The sequence below is a fragment of the Salmo salar genome, chromosome 08 (assembly GCF_965601325.2).
Source record: "Salmo salar chromosome 08, fSalSal1, whole genome shotgun sequence".
NCBI classification, from domain to species: domain Eukaryota; kingdom Metazoa; phylum Chordata; class Actinopteri; order Salmoniformes; family Salmonidae; genus Salmo; species Salmo salar.
The window spans coordinates 24,865,001-24,880,828 of NC_138298.1; the positions used below are offsets into that span (position 1 = coordinate 24,865,001).

At 47.9% G+C, this 15,828-nt stretch overlaps 1 protein-coding gene across 1 annotated transcript in view; it reads left to right on the forward strand.

The window, feature by feature from the left end:
• LOC106610360 (TBC domain-containing protein kinase-like protein) overlaps positions 1 to 15,828 on the forward strand; it is a 69,718-nt gene that overhangs the window by 22,492 nt on the left and 31,398 nt on the right. The window contains exons 21-22 of the mRNA XM_014209681.3: positions 2,487 to 2,523; positions 8,121 to 8,282. Coding sequence (XP_014065156.2) covers positions 2,487 to 2,523; positions 8,121 to 8,282 — 199 coding nt within the window. The remainder of the gene's footprint in view (positions 1 to 2,486; positions 2,524 to 8,120; positions 8,283 to 15,828) is intronic.

The following is a 15,828-nucleotide window of genomic DNA, read 5'->3' on the forward strand; positions in this document are numbered from 1 at the left end:
AACTGACTGGAGAACAGTGCCAAAGGATCATAAAACTGACATGAGGGGGCTGACCGTCATATGACTGATAAGGGAACAGTTGTCGTGGATGAGCTGAAAAGTTTTTATACACAGACGTCCTACAGCAGAACAGTCTGAGGGGAAGTACTTAACTGGAGGGGCCCTACTGTACATCTGACAGCAGAACAGTGGTGAAGGGTACTTATTAGAAAACGTTTCTTTCCTTCTGTGAGTTTTTAGATCGTGAAAGGTGAGGGACAATGGGGAGGATGGAGAAGTCTGGAATCTGGCCCAGTCCCAGACTCCCTGGTCAGGGATAAAGAATCACCACGATCACACCCTTCTAATAGAATCCTGGTTGTCATTGAGAGTTTTTGTTCGGTTGGCCCCTCTCAGTTTTGGGCCAAGGCCAAGTTGCCTCCACTCAGTACATTTGTGGTAATGTATTCTGGGTCTAATGACAGCCTGGCCTTGCCGTAAGGTCGTCGGACACCCGGCCCTCCATCCCCCGTTCCAGAACACTCTCTCTCTCGTCACACCGTAGCAAGGCTAAAGGCTCTATAGGCGCTAATCAAGGCGTTATCGTGCTGATGAATGTGTGTCACCTCAGTGGACCAGCCCTGGGGACCTCTTCCAGAGAAAGGCTGAGTCTATCAAACAGGGGCCAGGGTTTTATGGTGCCCTGTTTTTAAAGATGGATGGTGGACGTGTCTGATGACGTGTGTAACTCCGCTCCTGTATGAAACACTGACTTTGTTTCAAGTTCACATTTATTTAACCAGCTGGGTCAGTTTAGAAGCATTTCTCATTTACAATGACAACCTGAAACCATGAAACCACAGACCTAATATCAGTGAAACCATGGTGATTAGAAGATGTCCCTGTCTGAAAACACTTAGTGTGGGGAGAAAATAATGACAATTCGATGTTTTACTGGTTTTCCTGTGGGTGTTTTACAGGTTCCTTTTAGGGAAATAAAGGAAGTGGCACACTAAAACAATTAAAGAACCAACTTTTCTGTCCACATCTACATAGTCATTTCAACAAAGGCATTTGTTCTTCTGCTACAAAGCATTACCTTGAGCATATTTCTTAGAATGGTTCTTCCTTTGTCGTCAAGCAACGATGCTGGTGGACATTAGTTTCCAAGCCGCCTCTTCAGAGGTTAACCGAGTGCATGGTTTTCTAATGATGTCATCTCGACACTTGTGAACCGCTGTTTTATTTGTATTTAACTTCCCTTTCAAAGGCGACGGATTGGAATGTTATTTTCCCAGTCTGGTCGGTGATAATGATATTTGAACTCGGTGTGTTGATACAGCTTTTAATGTTTTGAAGTTTTATCCAAACCATAAATAAGTAACTTCTGAAGTTCGCAGGGTGTGGAGAGATGGAGGGATTTCATGAGTGTTGTTCTCTCAAAGTAATAAATCCGTACGGAGGCTATAAAAAGCCCTAATGTTAGACTACCCAGTAACCACAACATGAACCCTCAGTTTGATTTCCCCTGTATACGTGTCAAAGTACAGTGTGCTGTGGTGGTTATACAATAACAGACAATGTCATATAATACTATGTTGTCAAATACACATAAGTCACCAGCCCAGTGTACTGTAGCTGTCTCCTCCTGTAATGCTTCAAGCCATAGAACCTCTACTGCCATGCTGCACGTAGGCTAGACTCCCCGGCCCGCTTGTTCAATTTAGGCTTTTTTCAATTTGGCCACATATATTTTGCCCCCCCCCCCTGGCAGCCATTCACACCTTTCTACGACAACTAATCCCATGAGGCCTAGCCAGGGCTCTGTGGAGGAGACTGCTCAGATTGAGGCCGAGGCTCTGAGTAACTCATTACCCTTGGGTGTGGAGGGGGTCTGCCAGCTCCAGGAAGGCAGCCTACCAGCCCCGCTTAGCGTTTTCCTCACCTATTCAATTAACCAGCTGAAATCAATTCCATTGCAATATCCCCCCCCCAACCCTAACCCTGGAACAGGTGGTTGATCGTTTGTGGTGTGTGTGTGTGTGTGTGTGTGTGGGAGGGAGGAGGGAAAGATGGAGGGAAAGGGAGAGAGCGAGATTTCATTGTTATCCGTTTCTCCATAGACTTCAAGTACTCAGCAGTTTGTTCTTATTGCCACCTCTCTCTCTCTCTCTCTCTCTCTCTCTCTCTCTCTCTCTCTCTCTCTCTCTCTCTCTCTCTCTCTCTCTCACACACACAGAGGCTATGCAGACATCAGATAAGACAAAGTTTGTGTGACTGATGTGGCTGAATTAAAAAATGTCTCTGCTGAAAAAGTTAAATCGATGTAACAGTTTAGTGGATTTTGTATGACATTGATTTGATGTGTTTTGGGTTGGAATGTGTACTAACAAAAGTGTATAGCTAGGAATGTTCCATAAAGAATACTACTGTAATGCACAGAACAGAGTAGAAATGCATGACATTATTTATTTCATTGACTAGATCGTCTCTCTTTCACCTTGCAGCTCTATGCCATTCCGTGGTTCCTCACCATGTTCACACGTAAGTTGACCTTCTTTATTATTATGAATGTGCTAGTGTGCATATTCTATAGGCCTTGTCACGGTGTGGGGTCAGCAGCATTTGGAACTCATAACAGAGCACTTTGGAAAGGTCAAAGCCTCCAGTACGGTAAGGATTAGTTGCTTTTGACAGTAGTGTGACCTTTATAACCAACCCTATTACATAATGTCTCTAGTCTACTGGGTTTACATTATACCACAGAAACTGCTGCCATGAAGGATATTATATTCTAATCTATTCTACTCTATTATAATGCTCTACTTGCTATCTTGGTCTATTACTTCTGTGGTAATATCTTCCTATAACCTTTATATGGCCACGTAAAGAGTGGTGTAACGGTCGTTGTATATAGTGGACCAAGGCGCAGCGGTTTGAGTGCTCATATGAACTTTTATTAGAAGACTTAATGAAACAAAACAAGAAAACGAACGAACAGTAATGCAGGCTAACCCTAGCAGTGCAAAAACAACTTCCCTCAAGGGACATGTGAAAACAGGGCTACCTAAGTATGACTCCCAATCAGCAACAAAGATGTACAGCTGTTCCTGATTGAGAGCCATACCAGGCCAACACAAAGAAATACACAACATAGACAGAGCATAGAACTAAAATACATAGAACATAACCGAAAACCCCGGAATACTCTAAACAAACACCCCTCTACATAAACACACATCCCAAAAAACCCCGAACCACATAAAAAAAACACCCCCCTGCCACGTCCTGACCAAACTACAATAACAAATAACCCCCTTTACTGGTCAGGACGTGACAAGTGGACATCATTTATACGGCCACGTCAAGAGTGGACATCATTTATACGGCCACGTCAAGAGTGGACATCATTTATACGGCAACGTCAAGAGTGGACATCATTTATACGGCCACGTCAAGAGTGGACATCATTTATACGGCCACGTCAAGAGTGGACATCGTTTTTGTCTACTGGCTGAATACCATTTGGAATTCAGCCAACAAGACAATCACATGATTGTGGCTAGTTATTAACTGAAGTAGCCTCAAAGTATTATTTGCCTACTCAGGATGTACAGTTCCGTGTCATGCAGAAGGTGAACAGCGGGTGGCAGCATTATGCTTGATCCTATAGTCGCCAAGGAATAGCAGACTGAAACGGTAGTGTTAGGACATGTGTAGTAGTATTATAATATCTATTTCATATTACTTTATTCTCAGTTGGAGTTTGATAAGAAGAGGAAGAAGACACACAAAATATAGTGTTTTCCTATTTAAATTTGGGACAAGGATTGACGAGTTGTGCGTTCTGAGATGCAGTTCTGCACACCACTGTTGTACTGCGCTGTTATTTGTCTGTTGGTGGCCCACCTGTTACATTGTACAATTCTTGCAATTCTCCTTCGACCTCTCTTATCAAAAGAGCTGTTTTCGCCCACAGGACTACCGCTGACTGGATGTTTTTTGTTTGTCGCGCCATTCTCGGTAAATCCTAGACACTGTTGTGCGTGAAAAGCCCAGGAGGGCGGCCGTTTGATATACTGGACCCTGCGCACCTAGCACCGTTGATCGTACCACACTCAAAGTCTAACGTTCACTCGAACAGTAACTGAATGCCTTGATGCCTGTCTGCCTGCTTTATAGCAGATCATAGCCACGTGACTCACTGACTGTAGGAGCGATCCATTTTGGTGAATGTGGTGGTGTACCTAATAAACTGAGTCTAAGTGTACAGTGCATTCGGAAAGTATTCAAACCACCTGACTTTTTCCACATTTTGTTACATTATAGCCTAAACGGAAATAACTTCCGTTTAAGTATTCAGTATTCAGACCCTTTGCTATGAGACTCGAAATTGAGCTCAGGTGCATCCTGTTTCCATTGATCATCCTTGAGATGTTTCTAGAACTTGATTGGACTCCACCTGTGGTAAATTCAATTGATAGGGCATGATTTGGAAAGGCACACACCTGTCTATATAAGGTCCCACAGTTGACAGTGCATGTCAGAGCAAAAACAAAGGCATGAGGTCGAATGAATTGTCCGTAGAGCTTCGAGATAGGATTGTGTCAAGGCACAGATCTGGGGAAGGGTACCAAAAACGTTCTGCAGCATTGAAGGTCCCCAAGAACACAGTGGCCTCCATCATTCTTAATTGGAAGAAGTTTGGAACCACCAAGACTGTTCCTAGAGCTGGCCACTCGGCCAAACTGAACAATTGGGGGAGAAGGGCCTTGGTTACTCTGACAGCGCTTCAGAGTTCCTCTGTGGAGATGGGAGAACCTTCCAGAAGGACAACCATCTCTGCAGAACTCCACGAATCAGGCCTTTATGGTAGAGTGGCCAGACGGAAGCCACTCCTCAGTAAAAAGCACATGACAGACCGCTTTGAGTCTCCCCACAAATGCACCTAAAAGACTGACCATGAGAAACAAGATTCTCTGGTCTGATGAAACCAAGATTGAACTCTTTGGCCTGAATTCCAAGCGTCACGTCTCGAGGAAACCTAGCACCATCGCTACGGTGAAGAATGGTGGTGGTGGCATCATGCTGTGGGGATGTCTTTCAGTGGCAGGGACTGGGAGACTAGTCAGGATCGAGGGAAAGATGCACGGAGCAAAGTACAGAGAGATCCTTGATGAAAACCTGCTCCAGAGCGCTCAGGATCTTAGACTGAGGCACACAGCCAAGACAACGCAGGAGTGGCTTCAGGACAAGTCTCTGACAAGCCTGGACTTGAACCAGATCGAACATCTTTGGAGAGACCTGAAAATAGCTGTGCAGCGATGCTCCCCATCCAACCTGACAGAGCTTGAGAGGATCTGCAGAGAAGAATGGGAGAAACTCCCCAAGTACATTTGTACCAAGCTTGTAGCATAATACCTCAAGGCTGTAAATAAAAGACTCAAGGCTGTAATCGCTGCCAAAGCTGCTTCAAAAAAGTACTCAATAAAGGGTCTGAATACTTATGTAAATGTAATATTTACATATTTTTTTTTTTATACATTTGCAAAAATGTAATGACTGAACTATAAATCCTTATCTTCTTGTCTCCCTGGGTCCGGGTCCCCTTTTAACGATCCCTATATCCTCCCTTTCCTCCTCTTTCTAATCCCTCCCTCTTTCCTCGCCCTCCCTCTCTCCCTCCTTCTCTCCTCGCCCTCCCTCCCTCCGCCTCTCCTTGCCCTCCCTCCCCCTCTACCCCTCTCCACCCTTGCTCCCCCTTTTGCTTCTGCATGTATTTAATGGGCTAGGTTGGTGTATTGTAAAAGCACTTTGTGACAACTGGTGATGTAGAAAAGGCTTTATAAATACAAATGTAATGGGGGTATTGTGTCTAGATTTGATGAAAAAACGGTTTAATCCATTTTTGATTAAGGCTGTAACGTAACAAAATGTGTAAAAGATGAAGGGGTCTGAATGCTTCGTGAATGCACTGTATGTTTTACATTCAATGTAAATCCTACAATGCACGCCACACACACACACACACACACACACACACACACACACACACACACACACACACACACACACACACTTGAGAATTCTCAAGCATGCACACACACGTACACACGGCTCCCAGGGGCTCTGAGTGTGAGGCCTGCCCTCCATCCTTCCCAAACCAGCGTGAGTCCCTCGCCCCTCTCCTCCATCCTACTTCCTGACTGCTAATGCACACAGCCGAGGAGAGTGTCGGAGGGCCATCTCCCTGCCTCCACACACACACACACACACACACACACACTCTGCCCGTCACTCACACCCACCGGCTGCTCAGTGGACTGTTAATGTGCTGAAGAGTCTCAGCTTAACTCCCAGTCCTACCGCTCCTCTCTACCGCTCCTCTCTACCGCTCCTCTCCACCAGTCCTACCACTCCTCTCTACCTCCTCTCCACCAGTCCTACCACTCCTCTCTACCTCCTCTCCACCAGTCCTACCGCTCCTCTCTACCGCTCCTCTCTACCGGTCCTCACTACCGCTCCTGTCCACCAGTCCTACCACTCCTCTCTACCACTCCTACCGCTCCTCTCTACCACTCCTATCACTCCTCTCTACTGCTCCTCTCCACCGCTCCTCTCTACCGCTCCTGTCCACCAGTCCTACCACTCCTCTCTACCACTCCTCTCTACCACTCCTCTCTACCGCTCCTCTCTACCAGTCCTACCACACTTCTCCCATTCCTCTCCATCCACTCCTCCCACTTCTCTCCCGGTCCTCTACATCCAGTCCTCCCACTTCTCTCCCAGTCCTATCCACCAGTCCTCCCACTCCTCTCCATCCAGTCCTCCCACTTCTCTCCCGGTCCTTTCCACCAGTCCTCCCACTCCTCTCCCGGTCCTCTCCATCCAGTCCTCCCACTTCTCTCCCGGTCCTCTCCATCCAGTCCTCCCACTTCTCTCCCGGTCCTCTCCATCCAGTCCTCCCACTTCTCTCCCGGTCCTCTCCATCCAGTCCTCCCACTCCTCTCCATCCAGTCCTCCCACTTCTCTCCCGGTCCTTTCCACCAGTCCTCCCACTCCTCTCTCCAGCCTCCACCCCCGGTCCCTCCCACCTCCTCTCTCCCGGTCCTCTCCATCCAGTCCTCCCACTTCTCTCCCGGTCCTCTCCATCCAGTCCTCCCACTTCTCTCCCGGTCCTCTCCATCCAGTCCTCCCACTTCTCTCCCGGTCCTCTCCATCCAGTCCTCCCACTTCTCTCCCGGTCCTCTCCATCCAGTCCTCCCACTCCTCTCCCGGTCCTCTCCACCAGTCCTACCTCTCACACATACATCCTGCCTAGTATCCACTTCTAGGTACTGGTTATGACATTAACAGACGGATGTTGTTTTGATCCAATGTAGTGTATGTGTCAGAGCCTCTCAGGAATAGGTAGAGGACATTAGATTAGCTAAATGGAATAAAAATAAAGCGTGGGATGGTACAGGAAGCACTTGTATTTGGCGTAACAGACCCAAGACCTGTACAGTAAGTTTTCCCATTCCACACAGGTCAATGGTGAATAGCTCTGTGATGTCCTGCAGTATTAATGTGTCCATCACTCCTCCTCCATATATGGGCCTTCTTGGAAACTATTGGACAGCCAGACACTCAGTCCCCCTTCTGCCCATACTGTATACAGCCTTATGAAATGTAAAGAGTTTGAGAGAACCTGAAAAAGCACTTATAGCTGCAATGTTTTCACTTTTTTTTTTTACTGCCACTAAGGTTGTACTTGCAATTACTATTTGTTAAATGAACCTTGTAATGCACTTTTCTGTCTCTGGTTAAGATCATCTGCCAGATGACTGAACTATAAATCATTATCTTCTTGTCTCCCTGGGTCACCTCTTAACGATCCCTATATCCTTCTCCCTTTCCTCCTCTTTCTAATCCCTCCCTCTCTCCTCGCCCTCCCACCCTCTCTCCTCGCCCTCCCTCTGCCTCTCCTTGCCCTCCCTCCCCCTCTACCCCTCTCCACCCTTGCTCCCCCTTTTGCTTCTGCATGTATTTAATGGGCTAGGTTGGTGTATTGTAAAAGCACTTTGTGACAACTGGTGATGTAGAAAAGGCTTTATAAATACATTTGCTTGATTGAGGGATCTCCCCCTCTTCCTCTACAGACGTCTTCCCCCTACACAAGATCTTCCACCTGTGGGACACCCTGCTCCTGGGGAACAGCTCCTTCCCCTTCTGCATCGGCGTGGCCATCCTGCAGCAGCTCCGAGACCGCCTGCTGGCCAACGGCTTCAACGAGTGCATCCTGCTGTTCTCCGACCTGCCAGGTAAGATGGGGGGAGGGAGTGTGAGCGGGAGAGAGGGAGGGGGCAAGGACCAGTGGCGATAGGAAATCAATCCCTCTTTTAGAGTGCATCCTCAATGGCTCCCTATTCCCTATAGAGTGCACTACTTTTGACTGGAGACCTATTATAATGCACTGCTTTTGATTGCAGGGAATCCAATCCCTATTTAGTGCAAAGTACGTCCACTATGTAGGGAAGAGGCTGCCATTTTGGACAGACCTCCACTCCCCCATTGTTTGATTTGATTCATGTGTAGGGAACAGGGCCAGTGCTGGACCTCCTGGGTGTGTAGTCGTCTTTATTGATTTGTTGAATGCTAGATGTCCTGTTGGTCCTCCAGGACTGCTGATGTGACTTACTGTAAGTGAAGTGGCACCATCTTACAGGAACCACTTAATGAGCCCGCTTGAAACAGACCGCTTGTTTTTATATTCAAACCCTCCTTCAAAAGCCCTCTAAAAACAAGAAGTGCTCTGTACGCACTCGGACACTGCAGGTTGGGGAACGATGACACTTTTAAGATGGTATTTTCTTTCTGAACTACTTCAGTAACCCTCTCCTTCCTTGCATCTGGGGCTCTGACTGTTCCTTGCTTTACTTTTAATGATGTTGTGGCTCCCCAAAGGGCTAATGTGTGTGACTGATGTCTTCTAGCCTAGTGAATGATATCCCTGTAGGGAGATGCTGTGAGGTCTTCTAGCCTAGTGAATGATATCCCTGTAGGGAGATGCTGTGAGGTCCTCTGCTGAGAGACACTCACGCCTTTTGTGTTTTATAAGTGTGTCACGCTGTGCTCGGCAGCTGTCGGAAGACTCGCCCGCTGAGAGGGTGATTTGGGAACGCGTAGACTGCTGGCCGCAGGATAACAGCGTGGCGTCCGGCGCTCAAAATCTTCCTGATGGATCTCTGTCGAGTCGAGTGCAAGGGGGGGGCTACTTCCATTTGGGCTCGGCGTCATTTATAGTGATGGGACGATGAGTAGGGTGTCAGTGTATTACCTGGAGCCTTCAGAGATGCCTTGTGGCGTTAATTCTGTCTAGGCCACAATGGCAGTATTACTCCCCAAAACAGACAGATGGGGGGGAGAATAAATACATGTTGCCATGGTAGTAGAGGCTGGGTAACCAAACTGTCTCGAGCATGCCACTATAGCACTGAAGCTTAACACCCAAAGGTAGTGTTGTGTGTTGTGAAAAGCTGTCCTGACGTGAAGTAAGTTTGTAGTCTAGCTGTGAAACGCTGTCCTGGCGTGAAGTAAGTTTGTAGTCTAGCTGTAAAAAGCTGTCCTGGCGTGAAGTAAGTTTGTAGTCTAGCTGTGAAAAGCTGTCCTGACGTGAAGTAAGTTTGTAGTCTAGCTGTGAAAAGCTGTCCTGGCGTGAAGTAAGTTTGTAGTCTAGTTGTGAAAAGCTGTCCTGGTGTGAAGTAAGTTTGTAGTCTAGCTGTGAAACGCTGTCCTGGTGTGAAGTAAGTTTGTAGTCTAGCTGTGAAACGCTGTCCTGGTGTGAAGTAAGTTTGTAGTCTAGTTGTGAAAAGCTGTCCTGGCGTGAAGTAAGTTTGTAGTCTAGCTGTGAAACGCTGTCCTGGCGTGAAGTAAGTTTGTAGTCTAGCTGTGAAAAGCTGTCCTGGCGTGAAGTAAGTTTGTAGTCTAGTTGTGAAAAGCTGTCCTGACGTGAAGTAAGTTTGTAGTCTAGCTGTGAAACGCTGTCCTGGCGTGAAGTAAGTTTGTAGTCTAGCTGTGAAACGCTGTCCTGGCGTGAAGTAAGTTTGTAGTCTAGCTGTGAAACGCTGTCCTGGCGTGAAGTAAGTTTGTAGTCTAGCTGTGAAACGCTGTCCTGACGTGAAGTAAGTTTGTAGTCTAGCTGTGAAAAGCTGTCCTGGTGTGAAGTAAGTTTGTAGTCTAGCTGTGAAAAGAAAGGAAAATAACCTGAGAGGAAAAAAAACCGGCAAACTTACCGAATGAGTGACAGGATTTGATCTTCCTGTTTGGTCTTGTATCCATTACAGTAGATCAGTGTCCTCGGTTCAACCCCCAGCCCTGATTAATGACACATTTCAAGTGGCTGTGGATTTCAGCTTATAGGTCCTCATTTGGCCTCTCATTACGGAAGTGTGTATTGCGTTCTGAGTGTCTGTCAGCGAGGTAAAAAGTTATTTCGGGGTCACAAATTGTTCAGGGAGAATTTATTAACTGGGCTGCACGGTTCCTAAGCTTGTCTGTGGTGTGCAGTGTGTGAAACCGTCAGGTCTCAGGACATTAGGTACAAGGGTAGCTTTCCTACAGAGGCATGACCATACAGATTCACTTAAAGAGGAACACACACGCTGGCACTGGATCTGAGACGGGACTGTGCTTTAATCCTGTGAAGAAGCCCTGCCTCCCTCGCAATACACTCTAGTCATTCTATTTCTATACTTCCTCCAACCCGACAGTTTTGAGATGCACTGGCATATGACAATGTCATGTTTGCTGATGTTCATGTGATTTATGCAGTAGCATTTGGGGGACTGGTAATCTTCTCTCTTCTTTCTATGCAAGGCTTCCCTACTGAGTTTCTTCCAGCTTTGGGATTTTGAGTGGGTGGAGGAATTTCGGGAATAGACTTTGACAGGTCAGTTGGCAAGAACAAGTACATTTTAATGCAACTTTGAGAGTAGTAGTAGTTTGAGCCTCTACGCCACACAGGAATCAAGTTCTCTAACAACCCCTCTTTCTAATCCCTCTCTCCTTGCTCTCTCTCCTCGCCCTCTCTCCTCGCCCTCCCTCCCTCTCTCCTCGCCCTCTCTCCCCCTCTCCTCGCCCTCTCTCCCCCTCTCTGTACTACCTACCTCTATCATCAGTCCCCCACTGCAAAGTATCAGCAAAGTGTCAGTGACAGAAAATCCAGGGGCCGGCAGCATCCATAATGAATGTATCTCACAGAGCTCTCAACGCCAGTGGAATATCTCAGTCAGTTTCCCTTAAACCCCATTGGCAAACTGAAGCGGTGATTTTGGCTGAGAGGCGGGTGACATTAAAGTTTAAATAACAGTTGTGAGACGGCAGATGTTTTTATGCCAAAGGGGACGCTAGTGTACTCTTACTGCGGATGGCTGACTGGCTGCTTCCAGTTGTTCTGTCTCTCTCTCTCTCTCTTATTTATTTATTATATATGCTGCTACACTTCACTGTGTTTTATTGGTCCAGCAGGCACGTGATGAGAAAAAACAGGCGAAAGGAGAGGGCTCCTTATAAAGGTAAAATATGTTAGCCCTGGAGGAGTTCTCTCTCTGTGAGAGAGCACAGCTGCCAGCTTCAGTATTACCACTGGTATCCCAACACCTGGGCCCATAGGACATCACTCACTCACCAACCTTTAGGCCTGTACTGACACTTAAAAACTAAGACCCATTCACTCAAACCTATGACCAGGAACAACCCGCTAAATGACTGGTGTTGTCCTTGTTGTAATAGGGGAGACTTGATACTAGGGCTAACGGTACCATGACACTTTGTTGTCACAAGGTGCTTTACAGGTATGAAGGGGTTAGTGGGTTCAGTGCTAGTTTGGTAACCTCCAGGGGTTTAGTGGCTGGTTCAACTCCCAGTTTTAGATTTAGTATGCTGGCGTTGTAGCGCTCATCATTCTGTGTTGAGACGTGTGGTGCATTAGGGCTGAAAACACTGAGCTCTCTCTCTCTCTCTGACCTGGAGGGTTTGTGTGTATGTGTGAAGTTCACCTTCTGCCAACGGCCAAATCATCAATGCTGTCAGTACACACCTGTGTGCGTGTGCGTGTGGGTGGGAGGGAGGGAGTGTGGTTGTTCATGCTACTGTGTGTGTGTGGATGGGAGGGAGTGTGGTTGTTCATGCTACTGTGTGTGTGGGAGGGAGGGAGTGTGGTTGTTCATGCTACTGTGTGTGTGGGAGGGAGTGTGGTTGTTCATGCTACTGTGTGTGTGTGGGAGGGAGTGTGGTTGTTCATGCTACTGTGTGTGTGTGTGGGAGGGAGTGTGGTTGTTCATGCTACTGTGTGTCTGTGTGTGGGACGGAGTGGGGTTGTTCATGCTACTGTGTGTGTGTGTGGGAGGGAGTGTGGTTGTTCATGCTACTGTGTGTGTGTGTGTTTGAGGGAGTGTGGTTGTTCATGCTACTGTGTGTGTGTGTGGGAGGGAGTGTGGTTGTTCATGCTACTGTGTGTGTGTGTGGGAGGGAGTGTGGTTGTTCATGCTACTGTGTGTGTGTGTGGGAGGGAGTGTGGTTGTTCATGCTACTGTGTGTGTGGGAGGGAGTGTGGTTGTTCATGCTACTGTGTGTGTGTGTGTGGGAGGGAGTGTGGTTGTTCATGCTACTGTGTGTGTGGGAGGGAGTGTGGCTGGTCATGCTACTGTGTGTCTGTGTGTGGGAGGGAGTGTGGTTGTTCATGCTACTCTGTGTGTGTGTGTGTGTGTGTGTGTGTGTGTGTGTGTGTGTGTGTGTGTGTGTGTGTGTGTGTGTGTGTGTGGGAGGGAGTGTGGTTGTTCATGCTACTGTGTGTGTGTGTGTTTGAGGGAGTGTGGTTGTTCATGCTACTGTGTGTGTGTGTGGGAGGGAGTGTGGTTGTTCATGCTACTGTGTGTGTGTGTGGGAGGGAGTGTGGTTGTTCATGCTACTGTGTGTGTGTGTGGGAGGGAGTGTGGTTGTTCATGCTACTGTGTGTGTGGGAGGGAGTGTGGTTGTTCATGCTACTGTGTGTGTGTGTGTGGGAGGGAGTGTGGTTGTTCATGCTACTGTGTGTGTGGGAGGGAGTGTGGCTGGTCATGCTACTGTGTGTCTGTGTGTGGGAGGGAGTGTGGTTGTTCATGCTACTCTGTGTGTGTGTGTGTGTGTGTGTGTGTGTGTGTGTGTGTGTGTGTGTGTGTGTGTGTGTGTGTGTGTGTGTGTGTGTGTGGGAGGGAGTGTGGTTGTTCATGCTACTGTGTGTGTGTGGGTGGGAGGGAGTGTGGTTGTTCATGCTACTGTGTGTGTGTGGGTGGGAGGGAGTGTGGTTGTTCATGCTACTGTGTGTGTGGGAGGGAGTGTGGTTGTTCATGCTACTGTGTGTGTGTGGGTGGGAGGGAGTGTGGTTGTTCATGCTACTGTGTGTGTGTGTGTGGGAGAGAGTGTGGCTGTTCATGCTACTGTGTGTCTGTGTGTGGGAGGGAGTGTGGTTGTTCATGCTACTGTGTGTGTGTGTGGGAGGGAGTGTGGTTGTTCATGCTACTGTGTGTGTGGGAGGGAGTGTGGTTGTTCATGCTACTGTGTGTGTGTGGGAGGGAGTGTGGTTGTTCATGCTACTGTGTGTGTGTGTGGGAGGGAGTGTGGTTGTTCATGCTACTGTGTGTCTGTGTGTGGGACGGAGTGGGGTTGTTCATGCTACTGTGTGTGTGTGTGGGAGGGAGTGTGGTTGTTCATGCTACTGTGTGTGTGTGTGTTTGAGGGAGTGTGGTTGTTCATGCTACTGTGTGTGTGTGTGGGAGGGAGTGTGGTTGTTCATGCTACTGTGTGTGTGTGTGGGAGGGAGTGTGGTTGTTCATGCTACTGTGTGTGTGTGTGGGAGGGAGTGTGGTTGTTCATGCTACTGTGTGTGTGGGAGGGAGTGTGGTTGTTCATGCTACTGTGTGTGTGTGTGTGGGAGGGAGTGTGGTTGTTCATGCTACTGTGTGTGTGGGAGGGAGTGTGGCTGGTCATGCTACTGTGTGTCTGTGTGTGGGAGGGAGTGTGGTTGTTCATGCTACTCTGTGTGTGTGTGTGTGTGTGTGTGTGTGTGTGTGTGTGTGTGTGTGTGTGTGTGTGTGGGAGGGAGGGAGTGTGGTTGTTCATGCTACTGTGTGTGTGTGGGTGGGAGGGAGTGTGGTTGTTCATGCTACTGTGTGTGTGTGGGTGGGAGGGAGTGTGGTTGTTCATGCTACTGTGTGTGTGGGAGGGAGTGTGGTTGTTCATGCTACTGTGTGTGTGTGGGTGGGAGGGAGTGTGGTTGTTCATGCTACTGTGTGTGTGTGTGTGGGAGAGAGTGTGGCTGTTCATGCTACTGTGTGTCTGTGTGTGGGAGGGAGTGTGGTTGTTCATGCTACTGTGTGTGTGTGGGTGGGAGGGAGTGTGGTTGTTCATGCTACTCTGTGTGTGTGTGTGTGTGTGGTGTGTGTGTGTGTGTGTGTGTGTGTGTGGGAGGGAGTGTGGTTGTTCATGCTACTGTGTGTGTGTGTGTGTGTGTGTGGGAGGGAGTGTGGTTGTTCATGCTACTCTGTGTGTGTGTGTGTGGGAGGGAGGGAGGGAGGGAGGGAGGGAATGTGGTTGTTCATGCTACTGTGTGGGACGGAGTGGGGTTGTTCATGCTACTTTGTGTGTGTGTGAGGGAGGGTGGTTGTTCATGCTTGTGTGTGTGTGTGGGAGGGAGGGAGTGTGGTTGTTCATGCTACTGTGTGTGTGTGTGGGAGGGAGGGAGTGTGGTTGTTCATGCTACTGTGTGTGGGAGGGAGTGTGGTTGTCCATGCTACTGTGTGTGGGAGGGAGTGTGGTTGTTCATGCTACTGTGTGTGTGTGTGTGTGTGTGTGGGAGGGAGTGTGGTTGTGTGTGTGGGAGGGAGTGTGGTTGTGCATGCTACTGTGTGCCCCATTTCATTTAAAAACACACTCGCACACACACTGATTTGTGGCACACGTCTGTCTGTCTGTCTGTCTGTCAATTCAAGGGTGTGTGGTTAGTGAAATAGATAATAAACAAAAGTGAAATAAACAATAAAAACATTTACACTAAACATTACACTCACAAAAGTTCCAAAAGAGTAAAGACATTTCAAATGTCATATTATGTGCAAATAGTTAAAGTACAAAAGGGAATTAAATAAACATAAATATGGGTTGTATTTACAATGGTGTTTGTTCTTCACTGGTTGCTCTTTTCTTGTGGCAACAGGTCACAAATCTTGCTGCTGTGATGGTACACTGGTATTTCACCCTGTAGATATGGGAGTTTATCAAAATTGAATTTGTTTTCGAGTTCTTTGTGGGTCTGTGTCTCTAATATGGTCATACATTTGGCAGGAGGTTAGGAAGTGCAGCTCAGTTTCCATCTCATTTTGTGGGCAGTGTGCACATAGCCTGTCTTCTCTTGAGAGCCAGATCTGCCTACAGCGGCCTTTCTCTATAGCAACTGTAATTTAAAAAATACAATTATATTAACCTTTATTTAACTAGGCGAGTCAGTTAAGAACAAATTCTTATTTACAGTGACGGCCTACACCGTCCAAACCTGGAAGACGCTGGGCCAATTGTGGGTCGCCCTATGGGACTCCCAATCACGGCCGGTTGTGATACAGCTTGGATTCGAACCAGGGTGTCTGTAGTGACGCCTCAAGCACTGAGATGCAGTGCCTTAGACCTCTGCGCCACTCGGGAGTGGGGGTTGGGATTGGGCCTCTTTGCCTGCTCACGGCCTGGGTGTATGTATGACTTCCATGTTGAGGCCCTCTTTGTGGGAGTGGGGGGCATGGGGTGGGCAGGAGGGTCATAGTTCTGATCTGAGGGGGCCTA